Source organism: Peromyscus leucopus, chromosome 4 (genome assembly GCF_004664715.2).
Source record: "Peromyscus leucopus breed LL Stock chromosome 4, UCI_PerLeu_2.1, whole genome shotgun sequence".
Lineage (NCBI taxonomy): Eukaryota > Metazoa > Chordata > Mammalia > Rodentia > Cricetidae > Peromyscus > Peromyscus leucopus.
In genome coordinates this window covers 17,145,232-17,168,153 of record NC_051066.1, presented here as the reverse complement: position 1 = coordinate 17,168,153, position 22,922 = coordinate 17,145,232, and the positions used below count along the sequence as shown (strand labels likewise).

Below are 22,922 nucleotides of genomic sequence, written 5' to 3'. Positions count from 1 at the left end.
AATACTCTATTATGACACTACTCTTCTTCATTCTTTGTTGTTATTTATGTCTCTGAGGCCCTAGAGCAGAAACCTATATGCAAACTCCCACACTCTGATAAAAACAGGAGAATAAAATGGGAGACAAGATCACTTTGGGGACTTTTAAAACAATGCAAGTTGAGCATGTACTGTGTGGTTAAATTTATTTGAAAACCCTTCAAAAACTAATCTAGCCTACAATGATGGAAGAAGAATCAATGTTTAGTATCAGTGATGTCAGATGAGTAAATTGGGAAGGGGGTAAAGCTATGTTTTGTGACTATACAATATAGCCTTTTATCATTTTAACAAAATACCTGAGATAAACAATTTACAGCAATGAAAACTTTATTCATGGTCACAGTTCCAAGGATTTTCAAGTGGCCACAGCTTAGCCCTGTGATTTTCGACCTGCAATGGCACAGTACAGTGAGTGAGGAGCCAGGAAGGGTTGTTGCCTTTACAGCAGCCAGAAGCAACAATAGAGACAGAAGGGACAAGGATCCCATCAAGAGTATGTGTGTGATGACCTAACTTCTTTTCACTAGGGTCCGTTCCCTGACAGTGCACAAACTTTGGTGAATGGGCCTTTGGAAGACAAAGTCCAAACTACACTAACAATGATTAAAGCATTCTCTGTATAAACTGTAATGATGAGCATATAGGTGTAAATATTTAGCAAAGATTTACCAAATTATGCAGTTTAAACATGCATATCATACCTCGATAAAGCCAAATAATGAACTTCATTTAAATATTAATCATGAATCTCAAAATTTAACCTCTAAGAGATGGTCCTATCTTTCCCCATTGCCATGTCCCTCTCTAAAGTACTTACAGGTAAGACTGTACTGACATCTTTCTCATGGAGCCAACAAATGTATACATTAAAAAAATTTCATCATGAAAAATTAAATGTTAAGTGTTTATATTTGATTAGATAAGTCTTATTTAAATAGTCATTTGATTTAAATCTGTTGCCTTTCTTTTCATCCAGTTTAGAAATACATTTTTAGAGCTTCTCCATAAGCAAAAATATCCAAGAAACCAACAAATGAGAAAGGAATACATAAGTAGACACAGAACAATCAGCTATTTCAGCCTTGTCTGCCCTCACCACTGATTGCCAAGTTACCTATTCAAGCCCAGTTATGCTATTCACCTTCTTACGATGAAAGAGGAGAGCCATGCTAGTTGATACTGAGTTTCACAGATGAAGTCAGCATTTCATACCACAAACATAGATTACAGGATTTGTAATGCTTTCTTTCAAAGGTAAACCCATCCTTCCTTAAAAACTTGGACTATTTTATTGCTGTCAAAGTTTTCCAATTTCATAATCTGGAAGTTAACATGTAAAATGGCTAGCCAAAGCAGTAATAGATTATCTTCAAGATTAGAATGCTAGACTTTGGGCTAATATTAACATTTTCTCCATCCCCATGCACTCTCTACATAAGCCTTACATTCTAAATATTCTAAAATTTGATGGTTCTGTTTTATTATATTTTATTTTTATTCTTTTTATTTGTTCTTTTCCAATGAAAGACAGAAAGGGAGTTGATGAGATGGGTGGGAAGGGTGGGGGGCACTGGATGGAGTAGAGGGAAGGGAAACTAATCAGATATATTGTAAGAGAAAATAATATTTTTAATAAAAGGGAAAAAAGAAAAAGAAAAATTCTGCTCAAATTAATATTTTCTTTCTTGCTAGCACTTTGTAAACTGTGTTGCTGGAGTGGCTGCTACAAGTCCCAAAAATATGAATTGGAAGCCAAGAAAAAACATGCTAAACATATGACTGGGCTTTCAAAAAATGTAAGATGACACCAATTCAGGGGTTCCCTGCCCTCTGTCCTTTGTCCAAAATCATTGGCTTATTCACACTGTTGCTAGTCCATTTGTGCATGCACACACACACACACATACTCGCACACATACCACCCCCCCCCACATGTGTGCATGTGCATATACCAGACATTACGTTTGTTCTTTTCTCATGTTACCTAAATCATCATAGTAGTGGTCAGATTGCTTCATAATTGTGTATATGCCATGAATAGACTCTTATGCAAAAACCAATTATTTAGTCATAATATATTCATGTGTTTAATTTTTAAAGGGTCTGTTAGATGCTTAGGGTTTTTTATTGATTCTTTGGGAAGTTCACATCATGCACCCCAATCCCACTCATCTCCCAGTCTGTCTGTATCTTCCCCTCACCCTTGTTGTGCCCCCCATAACCCAAAGGAAAGCTAAATAGGAATTAAAATAAGATAGAAATAAACCACAATAAAAAAAAGCTTCCCTCCTCTATCCTGCCTCTTCATCACCTATCACCTCTTCATTCATCTTAGTGTCATTGGGAGCTGCTGTATATCATGCAGCATACCCTTTTGTCTAAACAGCTTTATTTGCAAATGTTTATTGTCAGGTTCAAGGCCTCTGGCTTTGGTATACCATCAATACTGGACCTCCTCTGACATTCCTCTAGGGTATCCTGCTGTTGCCCTGAGTCATGGAGATCCTGTAGTTATGGTTCTGCAGGACCAGTCCCTTCACACACTCCAACATGTTGTTGGATTGTGCCAACTCAAGTTCTGGATGTGTGCCTGGGTGGCAGCTGAATTGGTCAGTCTAGGCTACTGAAACCACTCCTCTCAGGTGAAGGGCAGAGCCAGCTCTCCCAAACCCATGGGGTAAGGTGAGCTTTCTCAAGTGTAGGGAAGCAGTTATCCTATTAGGGGCAGGAGATGCTTTCCTGTGCTGAGGTCATCAGGGTCTGTTATCCCAGGGCAGGTGATAGACACAGAGCTTTGTTTCTTGTGCAAATGAAGTTCAGACCATCTCCTCACCTTGAGGCCTAGTGTCTCTCCAGAGCAACTGACTAAGAACAAAAGGGGTTTTTATATATCAAGGTGGAAGGTAGGGTAGAGGAACATTCCTGAGGAGGCAGAGAACCAGAGAACCGCTTGGCAAGGGAAAGAAAGAGCAGGCATTTTTCTGTAGAGACAGACAGAATGGAATGGCAAGAGAGAAGAGAGGAAGACAGAGGTTCTGTAGAGGGTAAGCAGATCTTGGATAGAGATTTCTGAGTGCCAGGAGTAGAGAGTAGTGGACATGGAGAACAAGGAAACAGAAGACAAACATGAGGCTAGAAGCATATGAATTTAGTCCTTAGCAGGACTATGAGCTAGGGAACTGGATGGAACTGAAGCTGAGTAGACATGACTTAAGACTAGAGAAATAAAGTAGATGGATAAAGAGCTTGGTACATCTAGATTTAATCATGTCCTGAATGCCTGATAGAGCTATAGCTGTATTGATAGAATTTTGTCTTCGAGGAATAAAGTTAACAGACATAAGAGCATAGTGTACATAGATTTTTCCCCTCAGATATCCCATGCCAAACATATCAAAATCCTTAGCACCCTGGGTATTCCATAGGCAAACAGTTAAGCTTCTCAGACCTTCTTCTGATCTACTAGGTAACACACTTACAGAGCCTAGGACATAGGCAAACTGTAGATGCATAGCTTTGATTCTTGTGCAAATGAAGCTCAGACTTTCCTTCCCCAGACTGGCCAAATGCTGTTCCAGATCATTTGACTCAGAACAAAAGATTTTTACAGATCCAGGTTGGAGTGAAGGAGAGGCAGAATTCCTAGTCAGAGAGTCTTATGCCTGGAGAGAAAGGAACAAGGCAGGTCTTCTGTACACAATAAGGACTGGATTAGGTCAAGAGAGTAGGAAGAGAAGAAAAGAGCATGGACAGAGAAACTGAAGACAAAGATGAGATTGAAAGCATAGGAGTTTACTAAAACTATGAAAGGACAGAAAAAGAAGGGACAGAGAGGAGCTGAGTGTCAGGACAGAAATGAAGCTGTATAGATAGAATTTTGTCTTAGAGAAATAAAGTAAATGGACAAAAGAGCATGGTGTACATAGATTCTTTTCCCTCAGATAACCCCACGCCAGACATAGCATCTTCCCTAGGACTCTGGGAGGAATCTTCTCAGGGCAGGCCCCTGGGAAAATTCCTATATCTACCTTCTGCATTTTCTTTCATCTGCCTGTCATCTATCTATCTATCTATCTATCTATCTATCTATCTATCTATCTATTTATAGATATAGTATTCCTACTTAGCCCAGACTGGCCTGCAACTTTCTATGTGTACCCTAAATGGTGCTAGAAAACACTGGGTATTTAATGTAGAAGAATGAACTAGATCTTTATCTGTAGTGGGTAGCTGTTCCAGCTTTGACCTGGAAGTACTAACCCTAGTGAGGCTTCTGGTAACTTCCATGCCTACCTATGACCTGTTCTTGGGACAGGACCAAGACAGAAGAGCCCTTAAGACCTGAGATCTGGATGTGCCAGCTCTCTTGGTTTCTGGTGATCCTGGATACTGGAAGAAAGATCTAGTCAGAGTTCTCCAGAGAACCTTGCTGGACTGCACCTCACCTTTCCCAGATCCTGTAACCAACCCCTTTACTGGCTGTAAGTTACTACCAAAATAAACCTCCTTTTTAACTATGTGGAGTTGCCTTGATAAATCCCCACAATGTCTGGCACTCACATGGGGCAAACTCCAAACGCCTGGGTGGCCTCAACCCTCAGTCTCCTCTATGGCTGCTGTGGCATGCTTTCCACACTTTCCATGCTTCCCTGTCTCTTCTTCCCTGTGTCTTTTAAAATTCCTGCCCCTCCATTCAGCCCTTAACAATCTGGTACTGCTCCTTCCCTTCCCTTCCTTCCTGCTCCCTGGCTCATGGGCATGTGCACCCACCTGCTGAGTTCTATATAGCCAAGGAGCACCTCACAGTGAGTCTGGTTCCATTCCCAAAGTAAGGGAGCAGCTAAGTCTGGTCCCAGGTCCCCTGGCAAGCTTAGCCTCCAGACCAGGACCAGACAAAAAAAGCCTCCTTGAATGAGGCATTCATTCCACCCACTCCCTGCGCACCAGCTCCCTCCCCAGCCCAAGGCTTCCACAGTCTCACTGTTGCTCTTGGAAGCTGTTCAGAGGCTGCCTGGTTAAAATAGATGCTGCACCACCCCCAGATGGCTCCCCAAAGGTGCTGCTCCCTCGGCTGCAGAGGCACTGAGAGGTGCTCAGAGCCATGGCTACAGGCCATCATCCTTGCTGCCTGGAGTTCTTGGTGCCCTGAGCTCAGGCCATTCAACCCCACACACATGCCTCTTGGCTGAGGGAAGAGCACTGAATTGCCAAGCAAGTCATGAAAGCCAAGCTGGGCCCTGAAGCTCCAGGGAGTCACAGTAAGATCTGCCTAAATGCACATGGGACACTCTGTTCCTGCCTGCAGCTGCTGCCAGCCAAAGCCTTCAGCAGGTCCTACTTTATCACTACACCATTGTCACCTGCTGGCAGAAAAGTGCTACTACTACTACAACAACATAAAACATTGAAAGGACAGTGAGACAAGCAAGCCAGTGTTTTATTTCAGGTAAGAGTACTTGATAATTTTACACCTAGAAACCAACCAATAAATTTTGAGTAATTCTTATAATATGGCTGAAAACATTACTTCACAAGAATTTAAAAACTTTTTTGCCCATATAATGAACGACATTTTCCTGGAAATATACGACCTTCATAAGGCATGTATGGCCTGTACCATTTTGGCGTTTACCATAATAATTCACACAGCATTCAAATACTGGTTTAATAATAATAACAAAGATGAGTCATTATTGGGACTGATACAGGCTTTAAAAGATAGCAATGAAGGCTTACATAAAAAGATTCTTTCTCTGGAATCTGCTAGCCAGGATTTACAAGATAGTAATAATGATTTACAAAAGAGGCTTTTTAGTTTGGAATCTGCTAACTTAATAAAAGAACTTCAGTCCATTAATAATAAATGTATAGCCAGATTTGATTTTATTGATAATAAGTATGAATACTTAATGGATAGAACAATAACTCTCCAGGGTGAAGTTGTCACTACTCAGACACTTTATAAGGAAGAAAGATTATCATTAACTGATAAAATAAGGTCTATGGAATCATGTGTTTCAGAAGAACATAAAAGGTTGCATGATTCCATGAGAAATCTGTTTTTGCAAGCCATGGAAGAAACTGTCAGTAAACATGACAAGGGACCTAATAGGTGGAAGGGTAAGACCATACAGGTAACATCCCCAGATGGCTCACATACAATGGCTTATCCTGTCATCATCCATGAGAGGACCGCAGATGACAGACACCTGAGCCATATGTAGAATATATATTACAACCTATTTCAATGAGAGATTTTTAAAAATATGAAAGAAGCAATGGTCATTATGGCATACACTCAACATATGTAAGACAGATGTTAAATTCATGATCTACCTCACATAGAGTCATTCCAGATTACTGGAATCAGTTAATTTCAGCTGTTCTAGAACATATCCAGCAGTTACAATGGAAAAGCTGGTCAAGAGAAAGGCAAGAAATTCAAAGCAACAATATAAACTCAGCAATTTTGAGATCTCCCAAGATTTTTGGTGAGGGATGTTTTGATGATAGGAATATAAAAGCCACTTATGATGAGCATACAGTATTCCTATGCCATACTGCAGCTCTAAATGCTTGGGAAAAAATTCCAGAACCAGGAAAATCAACTAAGGTATACACAAAGATATTTCAGGGACCACAAGAACCTTTCACTGATTTTTTACAAGGGCTGACCACAGCTATAATGAAAACTGTGTCAGACAAAAATTAAAACAAGTATTAACTGAGTCCTTGGCATCTGATAATGCTAATACAGAATGCAAAAGAATGCTTATGCCATTAAAGGTCAGATCACCTCCTTTGGAAGAATGGATTCAGTATACTAATGGTGTTGAGACTCTTAACTATAGTAATGAGGCTTGGATATGAGAGGCAATTCCCAGAGACAGAGGATGACCCCAGAGTACCAAATGTTTTAAATGTAGTACTCCAGGTCATATAAGTAAAAACTGTACATGGGATGCACCTAGAAGTAATACTCCTTCTAGAAATAACACAAACAGGAGACACCAACCTTCTGGATTACGTAGAAGATGTGGCAAAGGCTGACATTGGACCAATGAGTGCAGATCAATAATAGATATATGAGGCAACCCTTTTAGCAGTGGAAAACACTCAGTGGGGTTCTTACAGGCTCCCAAATCAAACGTGGTCCAAAAATTTTCAGCCACTGTGGAGGAAATTCCTCTCCAGGACAATTAAATAAACCAGTGCCTAATGTAAAGAATGATATTGTACTGGATGATAGAACAGCTCTGACAGATGAGTCAAAAAATTCCAAAGTACACAATAAAATGAATATTTTGGCAGACTTCCACAACTGAACAAAGACCAAAGCTTAGAATTTGAATTAATGGCATTGTTCTGGAGAACCTAGTAGACATGGGTGTGAATGTGACTATAATTACACCAAAATCATGGCATCTGGATTGGTCTCTTCAAGAGGTAGATGTCCAAATTCTAAGGATTGGAACCCTATCTCAGATAAAATGGAGCTCAAGCTGAGTTGAATGCATAGGGCCAGAAGGACAGAAAGGAAGGTTGAAACTATATGTAGCAAATGTAGCAGTGACTCTTTGGGACCAAGATCTGTTACAACAGTGGAATATCCAGATTAAAACTCCTACACTCTCAAAAAAGGAATACAGACCAATGCATGTTTCTAGGAATAATATCATAACATGCTATAAGAAACAGTCACCAACCATTCAGTCTGTATATAAACAGAGCACTACTGCTATTGAACTCTCAGAAGTACCAACAGCCTTACCTTTAAAATGGCTAACTAATAAACCTGTCTGGGTTGAACAATGGCATTTGACAAATAAGAAGCTACAAGCTTTAGAACAGCTGGTTCAAGAGCAGTTAAATACTCAACACATTGAAGAATCTACCAGTCCTTGGAATTCTCTTGTGTTTGTTATTAAAAAAAAAAAAAAAAAAAAAAAAAAAAAGTCTGGTAATTGGAGAATGCTGACAGATCTAAGAGCTATTGATAAAGTAATTCAGGCCATGGGCTCCCTACAGACTGGGATGTCCTTGCCCTTTCTGCTACCCAAAGAATGGCCTATAATAGTTATTGACTTATAAGACTGTTTCTTTACCATATCCTTACAAGGAAATGATAGAGAAAAATTTGCCTTCACAGTACCTAATTATAACAATTCCAAGACAGTCAAGAGATATCAATGGAAGGTCTTCCCACAGAAAATGTTAAATAGCCCTATCCTGTGCCAATACTTTGTGCAAAACCATTGGAGACAATTCATGTGAAGTTTCCACAATCCATAATTTATCATTATACAGATGATATCTTATTAGCTGATCCAAAGTTAGGCACATTAGAAAGCATGTGTGAAGAAGTAAAAAAAAGTTTTGCCTCTCTGGGGACTGCAAATTGCTCCTGAAAAAATACGAAGAGGAGATTCTATTAATTACTTAGGATATAAGATAGAGCTACAAAAAATTAGACCCCAAAAGGTACAACTAAGGAGAGATAAATTGCAGACTCTTAATGATTTTCAAAAGTTGTTAGGAGGCATTTCCAACTTACTGTGTATCATGGGAATACCCAAATGTGGACTACAAAATTTGGCTAAGTCTCTAAAAGGGGACAAAGAATTAAATAGTTCGAGAGAATTATCAGCCAAAGCTGAGAAGGAATTGACTCTAGTAGACAATTTAAGAAATATATGTGGATCATGTGAATCCAGAACTTAAATGCATTCTGGTCACACACCCTCCAGACATTCCCCCACATGTATTTTTATGCAGAGGGAAGATATTATATTGGAATGGATATTTCTACCCCATAAACCAAGTAAGAAGTTAAAGACTTATATAGAAAAGATCCCTGATTTCATTCAAAAAGGAAAATTAAGCCTTTACCAGCAGAAATTGTAGTACCTTTAACTAATGAGGAAATTTCCTCACTATGGAAATATAATGAATACTGGCAGAGAGCCTGCAGTAACTTTTGGGGAGAGATTAACAACCGTTACCCCAAAAGCAAGAGAATAAAATTCAGAAATATGACTGAATGGGTCCTTCCTCACATTGTACAACAAAAGCCAATATCTGGGGTCCTCACATTCTATACTGATGCAAATAAATCAGGGAAAGCAGGATACAAATCAGGAGACTTAAGTAAAGTGGTTCAATGTCCATACAATCTATACAAAAAGCAGAACTGTATGCCATTCTTATGGTACTGATGGATTTCACAGAACCCCTCAATATAGTCACTGACTCTCAATATGCAAAGAGAGTTGTTTTACATATTGAAACTGCTGAATTTATTCCTGATAATACAGAAGTAACTTCATTATTCATACAATTGCAGGCAATCATCAGAAATAGGGAACATCCTATATATATATATAACACATATCAGATCCCATATGGGTCTGCCAGGACTTCAAGCACAAGGTAATGATAAGATTAATCAATTACTAATAGCTAATGTGCTAGAAGCCTCAGAATTTCATAAGAAATACCATATAAATAGCAAAGAAGGTTTGAAGAAGGATTTGTCCATTACTTGGCAACAAGCAAAGGATATTGTAAAAAAAAAAAAAAAAAACCATGTTCTACTTGTTCCTTCTATAACTAAACTCCATTACCTGCAGGGAGCAATCCAAAAGGTATACAAAGAAATGAAATTTGGTAGATGGATATGTTTCATTTTGCAGAATTTAGAAGATTAAAGTATGTATACCATACCATTGACACCTATTCAGGATTTTAGTGGGCAACTCCTATGAGTTCTGAAAAAGCTGATTCTATAATTACACACCTACTAGAAGTTATGGCCATCGTGGAAATACCTGTACAAATTAAGACAGACAATACCCCAGCATATGTCTCCAATAAAATGAGACAATTTTTGCTTATTACAATATAGAGCATGTTACAGGTATACCACACAATCCCACAGGCCAAGCAGTCATAGAAAGATCCAATCGAACTTTAAAGGTTATGCTAAATAAACAGCAACAGGTAATAATAACTCTTAGAAATAGATTGCATAATGTTTTATTATACTTGAATTTTCTCAATGCTGATAAGAAAGGAACAACAGCTGTGGAGAGACACTGGACAACAAACAAAACTTCTGAGCTAAAGCAACTGGTTTATTTCAAAGATGTGTTGACCTCAGAATGGAAACCAGGATATGTCCTACATTGGGGAAGGGGTTTTGCTTTTGTTTCTGCAGGAGAAGAAAAGCTATGGATACCAACATAATTAATAAAAATTTGATTCGAACAGAAGAAACCCCTTGATAAGGAGAAATAAAAGCTCATCCACCAAATGTGACATCTCTACAAGTTGTAAGAAAAATTTAACAAACAAGGGTTGGGGTAGGGTTCTGTTTTTGTCTTTACAGGACAATAGAAATACCCATCTTCAGAAGTCATAAGGACTTGGATATTCAGACATCTACAGCAGAAAGAAAGCTTCTGTTGGTACCAATCTACACAGGGTAAAATCTCACTGCCAAACATTTATATCTCTTTAACTTTAGAAAAGTTGTGGTTCCAATTCAATTATACACCAAGCTGGCTTTGGAGTTGGAACTGGCTCACTTCTTCTCTAAACACAAGCATATTGCTAAAAGAAAAGGTTGAGAGATTCTGTCTCATATCAGAAGAGCCATCTGGTGTGGAACAGGAGAAAACCAATAAACAGGGACCATTGTCTTCAAGATTTTAATTCTTTCCATGCTTATTCTTGATTTCTCAGAATCCTTTCTTACATGTCATGTTTAAACCCAAACTTCCCATTTTGATATTAATAACGTTCAATTTTTTCACAGTAAAAAATAATTTTTTCCAATAGCAATCTTTGAAGTCTCCAGAAGGAAGATGGGGCCCCACAACAACTCTACCCAGTTCAGAATGATGCCATAGTACTCATCATCATACTACACTTCTAGCCAGAATCTCAGATAATCTTACCCATTACTCTGAGACTGGCTGCAGAATCTACAGTTAGTCCTACTAAGACTTAACTATCTGAGCTTTCTTACAAGACCCCACAGAGATACTATTTCCCCCTGAACAGCAATTGCCTTCTGAACAACAGGATGCAATTCTAAGAAAACAATGCTCCTTTTCCCAAAGGTTTCATGTTTCTGAGAGTTATGAATAATGGTTATAAGGTTGGGGGTGGAAGAAAACATTGGACGTGTTATTCCCCTTAAAAAAAGAAAAAAGAGGAATGGATAAGTATAGAATATTAAGGTAAATTATTGTATATACTAATAAACTAATTTAGTAAAATACCAGCCTTAGATAAATTGTACTGTTATGGATTCTTGTATATTGATACAAATATAAACTATTTTTATATTTTTATTCCAGATAATTTGTATATTTAAACAAATACAGAACCATATTTGTTGTAATGTGCATATTTTCTACTCTTGCTTGAAGTGTTTGTATATCGATACAAATGTAAAATTATAATTGTCATACTGTATGTATGTTCAACCTCTGTTTAAGATATTTGGTATATTGATACATATTTAAGATTGTTTATTGCATATTGCACTATACATTCCTATCTCTGCTTTAGCTACTTTGTGTATTGTCACAATTTTGAGGTCATTGTCCTTTTACTATACATTTGCTTACAGACTGTTTATTCTGTATACATGCAGCCTTAGTCCTTAGGTTATCTAGGTGGATAAGACTTACAGATTTATAGTCACCCATGCTTGTCATCTCTATAGTTATGTTAGTTAGGCTATCCAGATTTACAAATATATAGGTCAGATGGAAAAGTAGTCTTCAAACACTTCATAGACCTGAAGAATACAGCACTTAAATGTTTTGATAACTTGGAATTCTGTTGACGTGAGAAACAATTGCTCCTGGCAGCACTGATCTGATCCCAAGAGAATGTTGGGCTTCTGAGACATTTCCCTTTGGAAGTTTGTCTTCACCTTGGCACAAAGTGGCCCACTGGGAAAAGAATTGCCCTTGTCTTCACTGCTGACAATAAAATGACAGATACTCTAGGCCTGTAGCCAATTTGAATGCACCAATGATACTGAGAAACTTTAGGTGACTGTCCAGGCTGCCAGCTGTCTCTGTCTGCTCTTGCAAGATTCCCGAAAGTTGCTTGCATCCTTCTCCCATTTTTCAGGTATTATTATATTTCTTCTCAGGTCTTTGATGGGATTAAAGACCAACAGTTATAGTTACAATCTTCTTGTATCTTAGCTAGAACATATTAAGTATTAGATTTAGGTTCTTTAGGATAGGATACCTTTTGGAATGATCTCTGTAGCATGCAATTTACCTACGCTCCAGACTTCTCTAGATTTTAATATTTTAGTATGGGTCTCTTGTTTGATATTGTTTTTGTTGGTTGTAGTCCCATCTTGTCCAGGTCATTATCCCTTATTCCTCCTGGACAATATTTGATAATAATTCCATTGTATGTAGTTTTGTATTAGGTTAGAACTTTCTTATTTAGACAAAAGGAGGAGATGTAGTTTTTAGGCTTCTGTTCTCCCTCTTCCGGTCTAACGTCTTACATCATCAGGGAGCACAGGCGACTATGTCCCTGCCTTAAAAAGCCAGACACAGATCCCCACCCTCTCTTTCTGTTTCCTCTCTGCTGTCTGCTCTGCCCTGCTTCCCTCCCCCGCCAGGCCTGGCTTCTCCCTCTTTTTTTTTTTAATTTTTTTATTTTATTTATTTTACAATACTATTCAGTTCTACATAATAGCCACAGATTCCCTTGTTCTCTCCCTTCCTGCCCCCCTCCCCACCCCCATTCCCACCTCCTCCAGATCAAGGTCTCCCCCGAGGACTGGGATCGACCTGATAGACTCAGTCCAGGCAGGTTCAGTCCCCTCCTCCCAGATTGAGCCAAGCGTCCCTGCATAAGTCCCAGGTTTCAAACAGCTAACTCATGCAACATGGCTTCTCCCTCTTATCCCCTCTTCTTTCTAATAAAGCCCATTCTAACTCTGGTAGCCATGGCCCATGACTTTTCCAACCAGCGCCATTCATCCTTTCAATAGTGCGTTCTGTCCCAGCTTTGACCTGGAAGTACTACCCCCTCACTAGTGAGGCTTCCAGTAACTGTCATACCTACCTATGACCTGTCCCTGGGATGGGACTGAGACAGGAGCCCTTAAGACCTCAGATCTGGATGTGCCAGATATCTTGGTTCCTGGAGATCCTGGATGCTGGAAGACAGATCGAATCAAAGGTGTCCAGAGAACCCCGCTGAACTGCACCTCACCTCTCCCAAATCCTGTATCTGACCCCTTTACTGGCTAAAAGTTACCCCAAGATAAACCTCCTTTTTAACTATATGGAGTTGCCTTGATAAATCCTCACAATATTTATTTCTCTGCCTGCATAAAAATCACCTCCAAATGGACCAACTACCTTAATGTAAGACCTGATACTCTGAAATTACTATTGGAAAAGTAGGGAAAACTCACCAAGGTAGAAACATAGGTTAGAACTTTGTGAATTAAACTCCATTTGTCCAGGAAATATGGCCAACCATTGATAAATGAGTTGTCATAAATGTCACTATATGAACTAATCTGGATATTATCAAAAGATGAAAATACATTTGCCTGTGTGTGAATTGGAGACCCTTGCCCATTGTTGGCAGAGCAAGCATTGATACAACCATCATGAGACACAGTGCAGAGATTTCTCAAAATGTAAAACCCTGTCAGCCCTGTGATCCAGTCATCCCAATATTCTAGACATAAGAAAAGAAAGGAGGTCAGGATGCCAAAGAGACCTCTGTACTGCCCCATGTATCTGAGACCTATTCATGACAGCCAGGCTATGGAGTTAACCAGCGTGCATCAAGGGGTGAACTGATACAGCACAGTACAGGACCCCTCACAAAACCAAAACCAGACCTGCTAGATGGCCCATGCTGGCTGTGTCTCCACAGAAAGAGAAGTGAGCTGCTTTTTGAGTTTCTTCTGACAGTGATTTGGTTGCAGGGGGACAGGGCTCCTATCATTTGGGAAGCCTCTCAGTCTCTAGTTCACATGTAAGCACAGAGCATTCCTTGTCCCTTGAAGGAAACTCTGCCCCCTCAACAAGATACGAAGGGCAGAAATACAAATTGAGGAGGGAACCAGGTTACAGGCTACACAAAGGCAATGCCTTGTGATTAGGAGTCAGGGCCGTTGTGAGCATTTCTACACCCAAATATAAGGACCTTTTTAATGATGCTGAGATAGGACAACTGCAGAGAAAGTTGGGAGTATTTCAAAATGAATCAAAACCTAATCCTTTAACAATGTGTCTGCCCTACATCCACATGTCTGTTGAAGAAGAATATAATTAGGCCTTATGATTCAGGAGGTACAAACCTGTCACCCCAGTACCCAGGATTCTGAGCAGGAGTTGTAGGTCAACCTAGGCTACACAGCAAGACCCTGTCTCAGAGAAAGAAAGGGGAGAAGAATATTGAGACTTGTGGTCAACTTGAGTCCCCCTGAAGGACATTATGCTAAGAAAAATTACCCTTAAAAGAGAGAAGCACTGCACATGTGGAGCCTAAAACAAAATTCTCTATTAGTGATAATAGCCGGATGGAGAGATGTTTCTAGGATGTAGACTAGGCAGTATGTAGGAGGAAGAGGGCAGAGATCTAATGCACAGAATGAAGACCAAAGTACATCATGGAGAATGAAGCTGCTCTCACCACAGAGAGAAATTCAGAAGATAGACATACTGACCAATTCCGCTATCAAAATATTCATATAGATATAAACCAAGACATCAGAGCATGTGCTTCAAATATACAAAGGAATTTATTGTAACAAGAAAACAATATCTGTATTCATACTGTGCCATGTATCTTTTTGTCCAGTGTCTGTCTTTCTTGGAAACACTTCTGCAGAGCAATCTTATGCCCAGCTCTCTGAGCATATCCTTGATGGCTGATCTTCACCTGGATACATAATGCATAAAGTCATTAGTCACTCAGCTCTCACTATCTAGGACCTTTCCTTAGAGACTGTCTTCATGGTTCAGTTCTCTAGGTATTGGTTGATATCACTCTCTAAAAGGGGCCCCACTATAAAAAGCCCTCAAATTACTGTCGGTTTTCTCTAGGTCTGTCCCTTGCAGCCGGCAGTATTTCTGATGGAGAAGTGGTGTCCCTGCCTAGGTGATCAAGGGAACAGCTGACTCCATACAGTAGATGGAGGGGACTTGAGCTGCACCTCACCATCACATGGCTCCTGACAGGAGAAGAGAGGCATTGCCCTCAGTGAGTTAAGTCTCTGAGCTGCCTCAGACACTGTTCCCCTTAAACAAGGGGTTAGTACAAGAGCCTAGGTGCTACCTGGATCAGTAGACATTTTCCCTTGTTCCTCTTTAGTCCATCTGCTTGTAAGTCTCTGGCCCAACTTCTCTGTCAATCAGAAGAAGCCTCCTCCATCAAGGAGACCTGAAAAAAAGGCATTTTGGTAAGATTACCAAATGCTCAGTTGTCCATCACCCTGTAATCAATCACAACTTCCCCATGGCCTGAGCAGAGGAGCATCACCTGTACGTCCCTCTTCCATCCAGTGTGTTAGGGCATAAATGGCATCTCTTGCTCTAAGCACCATCCAGTTGAAAATGTCCCCTGCTGAGTGTAGTCCCAGGAGTCTCTCAGGTAGCCCCAGCATAGGGTCACACAGGCAGCAAAGGTCTTTCCCAGCCTGCTGCCTGGGGACACAAAGCCTCAGCAACAGCAATGTCCCTACAGGATGTCAGAAAGAAAATAGCTGGGATCTTTGTGTGAGATACTGTTGAAAATAGTATCTTGGGGTGTACTAAAGTGTGGTTTTGGAGTACACTTCAGTCTGGGCCTAAGGAGGGGTGTGGATCTGACCCCTTAAATCTCTTTAGGTGTCTCTGAGTTTTCTTAGGAGGTGGGAATATGGCAGGAAACCGTGAGCCACCCAGGGGAAGTTAGAGTGGAGTTATTAGGCCAGGAGTTGCCATTTTTTCCATCTACAGATTCTATCCACGATCACGCTTAGAACCAGCTCCATCTCTGAATCCAACTGTCAGACACTCCAGACTTCACCTTGCTTCCACTGAAAGCACAGCTGGTGGGCCTTACCTTGCACAGGAACGGATGCCCTGGGGCAAAATGTGCACCGTGGCATGTGCTGGCTTCACGTGGCTCCTGCGAATCAGTAGAGCAGGGTGGTAAGTGTTTGCTGGGGGGTGGAGACAGGAACAAGCTGAGTTAGAGGAATTTGAGGCATTTCCAGGAGGGAAATCACATGGAATATGAAATTACCTTGCTTGAATGGGAATCCTCTCCCGTTCAAACACACTTCACTAGTGTCAACTGTGCACAAGGTACATTGGGAGAAGTGTGTGTGTGTGGGTGTGTGTGTCTGTCCCTGTCTGTCCAGATGCAGAGGACAGAAGAGTACATCCATATGACTCAGGTTGCAAAGCAACAAGCAGGTTCACCAGTGACAGTGCTGGGGTGAGTTGTGACAGTGTCTGGATCTGGTGGGGACAGGAAGCGAGCTGTCTAGTAGTTCAGGATGGTGCTGAGAGCCGCACCATAACTAATGGACTCACCTGTTCCTACACACTCTACCTTCCCAAATGAGCACAAGATGGACACTCCCTGCAAAGTCATCCCTCTGTTTCTGGCTCCAACCTGGTCAGCAATCTTCATCTTGAACACATACAAATGGGTCAGGCCTCTGGAGTCCTCCTCTGCTTCCAGAGTCGCTGTCTCTTCTAATGGCTCACAGGTACACCTGGAGACAGGTAGCTGGACTGACGATCTCTCTGTGCGTGGAAGGTCCTCTGAGGCCTGTTTTTCTAATGGTCACAGCACTCCATGGATCCTTGTTTAAAGGACTTCTGGTCCCACAGAGTGCTTCACTTTACTGGCACAATTGTGGCACCACCAGCCATCATGAACCTACCTGCAAGGGAGAGTCAGGAGGATAATGAGTCTGTCAGACCTGCCTCCCAGAATCCTTTCTCAGTTCTCATGGTACAGGCGATCTGAGAAGGGTGTGGCATGCCCCCTCCTCCCCAGTCTTCATCTGCAGACACAGGAACCCTTTGTTCCTAGTTTCAGCCTGTGATAGGAACACAGCTTCCCACGGCACACAGCCATCTAAACTTCCTACCTGGCTCTCTCCAGTGCCCGTGTGCATCCTCAGCATGCTGCTCTTCACTCCCTAGTTTCAGCTTGCAGGGAGCACAGTGCCTCCAACAGCACTTGAAACAGACACAAGAAAGAGGCCTCTTAGGAGAATATGCAGGTCTTCTGCTTGGCTGTGCTGGCCCTGTGCAGTGCTGGCCCCTCAGTCTGATTCCTCCTGAGCGTCTGCCCCCATTGCTCTCTTCACCCACTCTTCTCCTCATCCTTGCCCAGCCTCGGGCCACTATCCTCTGCTGTCTATCTACATCTAGGTCAAGTTTCTCAGGAAGGATACTGTGGGATTTGCTTCCTGGTGTGAGAGTATAGGATCACCTATTCCTGCAATCTGTTTATTTAAAAGCATATCATTTAGTCCAGGAAACAGCGTAGTAAGTAAAGGTACTTGACCCCAAGCCTGGGGACCTTAATTCATTCCCTAGGACCCACATGGTATAAAGACAGGACTGAGTCCTGCATGTTAACTTCCACACATATATAGTAAATAAATATTTTTTTCTTTAAAGAAAAGAACATCATTTAAAAAAAATAAATAAATAAGAGGCCAAGATACATAAGTGCATTGGAGCCTCTCCACCTACCTGTCACCTTGGCTGCCTCCGTGGTCCTTTAAGCTCACAGGCAGGATTTTGTTGCAGCCTACGCGCTCCCTCTTTTCCGTTGGTAGGCAGCAACATAAACTTCTCAGGCCTTTTATAATCCTGCTCTGTAGGCTCTTCCAAATGCGCTTTCTAAAGGGGGCTCTGGGTGCAGTCTGCCTCCGGCCACTGAGGTGTCCCTGGGGTGTTTCTGGGGAGGATGGGCTGAGGTCTTTTTCTTGTACAATGAGACCCTCATCCTGGGCCTCCTTGCTGGAGAATGGGGGTGATCTATCCTGTGAGGTCATGTTGCTCTTTGAAGCAGCTGTAGCCACACTGCGGGGCTGTTCCCTGAGGTCCTCCTGAGGTACAGTTTGTGGGAGAGATGAGCTGATATTTTTATCTCTCCGACTAGCTGTAGCCACACTGTGGGGCTGTCCTCTGAGGTCCTCCTGAGGTGAGGTTTGTGGGAGAGATGAGGCAATATTTTCACCTGGTATGTTGACGTCATTGCACTGAACTTTCTCCATTGGGGTGTGATGAGATAAAACCTCCTGTGAGGACGCCTTGTTCTTTGATTTGTTAGGGCCAGCTTTGGACACATCCAGGGATAATTTACTAGAATAAGTTTCCAGTGCTGAAGACATTCTGGTACATATTTCATCAGAGGTGTTAATAGTGCTCACTGAATCCCCCCAAGTGCTATTCATGAAGTTAGCCTCGTGTACACGATGGGGGCAGATTCTGGGAACTGGGGCTATTTTCTTGTTAGGGCAGTTCACGGTGGGAGGCATACTGTTCCGTGTTCTCCCCTTTTTGTCGTTCTCAGGACTCTCAGGTAGAGTGGGCAAAATGGAAAAAGTGGGAAGGATAGGGACACTAGATCCCCTCTTTAGAGCCACTTTAGGTATTGTGGGAAGGCCTGTAACATTCAAGGCTCCAGAAGACTGCTTGAGCTGAAGATCTTTTATCAAGTCGTCTTGCCAGGGTGACTGCTGCCTTAGGATCAAGTAGGTGGCCATCACCTGATCAAACTTCTTCTCCTGTAAAGATTCCATTATCTCTCCTTGCTTATAACCCATGACGCCCATGATGACCATCACAGTGGGGTCTGGGTAGCTGTCTTCATTGTTCTCTCTAAAGGGTTTGGGAGAACCTTCACTGCCATGCTTTAGCCATTGAAAGCCTACAATGTCATCTATTCTTGGTCTTTGTCCAGGATTTACAGTTAACAACTTAGCAATAACATCCCAAAGCTCTGGCGACAACTTGAATTCAAGAGAGTACTTTCCTGACAAGATTTTGTCCTTTAGTATTCCAAAGGTAGTTCCCTTGAAAGGGAGGCACCCTGTTGACATAAAGTAGAGAACAACCCCCAAGCTCCAGATGTCGATTGCTCGGCCATCGTAGCCTCCACCTTCAAAGAGTTCTGGGGCACAATAAGGAAGGGTCCCACAGAAATATGCTAGCTTCTGCCCCATGGTAAGCTTGGTGCCCAGCCCAAAATCACTCAGTTTTATATTGCCTTTGCCATCCACTAAAATATTTTCGGGCTTTAGATCCCTGTGAGCAATCCCTTTCCTGTGACAATACTGGAGGGCACACACCATCTGTTTAAATATCTTATGGGACTCCTCCTCCGGTAGGTAGCCAAACTCCACAATCCTGTTCATTAGCTCTCCACCTGTGGCATGTTCCATAACCATGTAAGTGTTATTTGTGGTGTCGATTATGTGTAAAAGTTTAATGATATTGGGATGGTCTAGAGATTTCATTATTTCAATTTCTGATTTGACGAACATATTCTTTGTGCCTTTTGGAAGAACTTTTACTGCTACACTTGTCTGGGTGAGTAGATGGCTAGCCAATTTTACTTCTCCAAATGCTCCTCGGCCAAGGGTCTTTAGGATTTTATAGTGCTGCGTTAAAGCCTCTTCATCAAAGGAGTTGTACTGTAGGACTTTGCCTTGAGCCATTTCCCACTTCTTCATCTTTGTTGATATAAATGCTTGTACCAACACCAACTAGTGATGCAAGATAAAAATTAATCAAAAGTGGGTCTAGGAGAAACATTTATAGCTATAAATTCTTGCAGTTAAAAATATGATGGATGTCCAAAATAACCTAATGATGCATGTCAAGGTCATAGGGAAACAAGAACAAGGCAAACCCAAAAGAAATAGAAGAAATGCTCAGGTCCAGAGCAGAAATTGATGAAATGGAAACAAAAATAATACAAGGACCAATGTAACAAAGACTTGATTATTTCAAGAATATAACCGATGTAATCTTAACCAGATTACTTAACCAGATCTTAACTTAGAAAAATTGAAGATACAAGTTAACAATATTAGAGACAAAATAAGGAACTAATAGAAAAATTTAAGATACAAGTTAATACTATGGGAGACAAAATAACATGGTATTACCAGAGATACAACTGATATCCAGACATCTAGACAATCATTAGGGAATGTTTTTAAAATGGAATTGGAAAAATCTAGAATAAACTTCTAGACACACATTAGCTACCAAACTCAACTAAGAAGATATAAAACACCTAAATTGAAAGACTGTCAGAGTCAGAGGCAGTGGATGACAATACAAACTGTTTTCTGGACAAAGCAGGGCAGTTGCTCATCTGAGGTTACAGCATTGTGCCCTGCTTAAGCAGCTCACTCCAGACAAATATTTCTCCATGAAGAGGGTAGGTAGGACAAGAAGTCACACTCCTGATGAGCTATTGACAACTGATAGATTCCAGGGGAGGGAGAACACATTTTAAGGGTGTGACTCCTGGTAGGTGGGACCGACCATGCTTCAGTGGAAGTCTCTCTAGTGGCTGGCTTCTTTGTCTTAATGATCTTCAGGAAAGCTTTGTTAGAGCATAAACAAAATATCACCAAGACACCAATGCTTCTCAGACGATTGTATGAAGTGAAAAGGGAAGGATGCTTCCAGACTCATCCTAAGAGCCTGTATTACTCAGGTACCAAAATCAGGTGGATACAGTAACAAGAAAAAGGTATAATCAACATCCTTGTAAACACAGATGCAACAGTCCTTAGTAAGAGTACTTAATACTTCACACAAAATTAATTAAGGACCATACCTCATGATGAAGATGGGTTCACCCAGTCATGTAAGGGCTGTAACATGTGCCAACTGATTAGCAATGTTGTGCAGAAACAGAAGGGCAAGAATCATATACTCAGCCAGAAAGAGTGAAATTGTCATTTTTCAGGGGGAAAATGCATGGAACTCGAAATCCTGGTGTTGTGTACAACAAGCCCATCCCACAAAGACATTTGTTTTCAAATCTTGGATCTCAGGTTGGGGTGGGGACCTGATAGTAAAAGGGAATATTAGGCATGTAAAGGGGAAAGAGGAGGGGGTAAGTATATAGAGTAAGTGAATATTATCAAAGTACATTATGTACAGATACAGAAAGGTTAAAGTGAATATTTTTTACTTTTTATGCTTAATATTTACTAACAAAAACTTTAAAAAGTAAAAAAGACAAAGAAAATGAGTAGATCTCATCTATTTCTCCTTCACTGGGTGATCCATGTGTCCTTCCTAGGGTCCTCCCTGGAGCTGTGGGTTGCAGTCTGGTTATCCTTTGCTTTACATCTAGCAAAACAGTTGCTTAGCTTGAACTGTTTAGGGGACTCCCAGGCAGTGGGATCGGGACCTGTCCCTAGTGCATGAGCCAGTTTTTTGGAGCCCAATGCCTATGGTGAGACACTTTGTGCAGCCTTGGTGCAGGGAGGAGGGGCTTAGACCTGTCTCAACTGAATGTACCAGGCGCTGTTGACTCCCCATGGGAGACTTTGCCTTGGAGGAGGAGGGAATGGGAGGTGGGTTGGGGAGCAAGGCTGGGGGACAGAGGAGGGAGGACAGAGGAATCTGTGGTTGGTATATAAAATGAATAGAAAAACTCTTAATAATAATAAAAATAAAAAAAAAATAAACCCAAACAAGGAAAACAATAAAAAAATTTTAAAAAGTGAGTAGTTAGAAAAAGAAAAATGGAGAATAGCTAACAAAGAATATTTAAAATATATAAAAATTAACATCCAAAACCAGAAACATAAATTACAAAAAATAAAATGAAAAACTAAAACCAATACCCCCAAAGCACAACCAGCAAAGTGAGAGAAAAACTCACTCTGTCAAGTACAACAAGTCACCAGCATCCGAGTCCAAAACTTCACCAATATCCAGGTCCAAAACTTTCATCCACGTCCAAGTCCCACAGATCACCACCCAACAGCTCTCTGTACTAGAAGGACAAAACCCAGCCCTAGGCAGTGTAGTGTGTTATATGCTCAGGTTTCAGTCATTCCTCACAGTGGCTCCTTGTGAGGTCAGAGCAAGCCATGGACCAATGAGGGATGGGCACACTCCTGTCAAAGGACTGTGTTAGCTACTCTGCAGTCACGGCTACCAAGTGCCCCACAGAAAGTAACATAAGGAAGGGTTCCTTTCTGCTCACACTTTGTGAGAACAGGGAAAGCATGGTGGCAAGAGTAGTTGGCGTTAGCATGTGGCTGCTTACACTGTACTTGTGGTCACCCCACCTCCAACACCAGGCTAACAAACTGCTTCCTGGAGCTAGACTCCCTCCCTAAAGCTAGGCCCCAACTTCCCAAGACAATCACCTGCTGGAGAGCACAAGTTCAAACACAAAAATGTCTACATGGGACATTTCACAAGCAAACCCTAGGAAGGACTGGCTCCACTTTAACAGTAGTAACAGCAGAAATGGTAACAATGAAAACATGGGCCCCTAAAACTCTGTTTTATTGGGTATAGACTCATATCTATCAGTAAGAAAGTGAACCCAGAGGATGTTCCAGTGACCTTTGCAAGTAGGATCAAAAATGCTGTGGTAACAGCTGGTTGTTACACACTTCAACATATCTACATTCAAAGTAGATAAGTTAAGATTCAGATATTTGGGGTGCATGAGGTGTATTTTGGGGTATATGAAGGCTGCTCTCTTGTTCTAACCTGGCAGTTTGTTGTATGTTCTCACATGATCCTGGGAAGGACTGTACTCTCTTTCAGGCCCTGTTCAATAGGCGACACCTCCTTCATGATGGTGAACCT

At 41.2% G+C, this 22,922-nt stretch overlaps 1 protein-coding gene across 4 annotated transcripts; it reads right to left on the bottom strand.

Annotated features, from left to right (window-relative positions):
- Nucleotides 1–14,832: 14,832 nt before the first annotated feature.
- LOC114692833 (sperm motility kinase X-like) lies at nucleotides 14,833–22,105 on the bottom strand. Of its 4 annotated transcripts, none has more exons than XM_028868858.2 (8): nucleotides 21,979–22,105; nucleotides 17,811–19,831; nucleotides 17,198–17,288; nucleotides 16,632–16,987; nucleotides 16,156–16,255; nucleotides 15,592–15,789; nucleotides 15,388–15,492; nucleotides 14,833–14,991 (listed from the first exon to the last, which is right to left on the bottom strand). In XM_028868858.2, exons 2-3 carry the CDS (start codon nucleotides 19,796–19,798, stop codon nucleotides 17,255–17,257), a joined length of 2,022 nt encoding a protein of 673 aa, XP_028724691.1. In that variant the 5' UTR covers nucleotides 19,799–19,831; nucleotides 21,979–22,105; the 3' UTR covers nucleotides 14,833–14,991; nucleotides 15,388–15,492; nucleotides 15,592–15,789; nucleotides 16,156–16,255; nucleotides 16,632–16,987; nucleotides 17,198–17,254. The 4 variants fall into 4 exon arrangements, with proteins under 4 accessions (XP_028724691.1, XP_037060634.1, XP_037060633.1 ...); XM_037204739.1 differs by having other exon boundaries at nucleotides 16,156–16,221; XM_037204738.1 differs by having other exon boundaries at nucleotides 16,156–16,987.
- Between the last annotated feature and the right edge of the window lie 817 nt (nucleotides 22,106–22,922).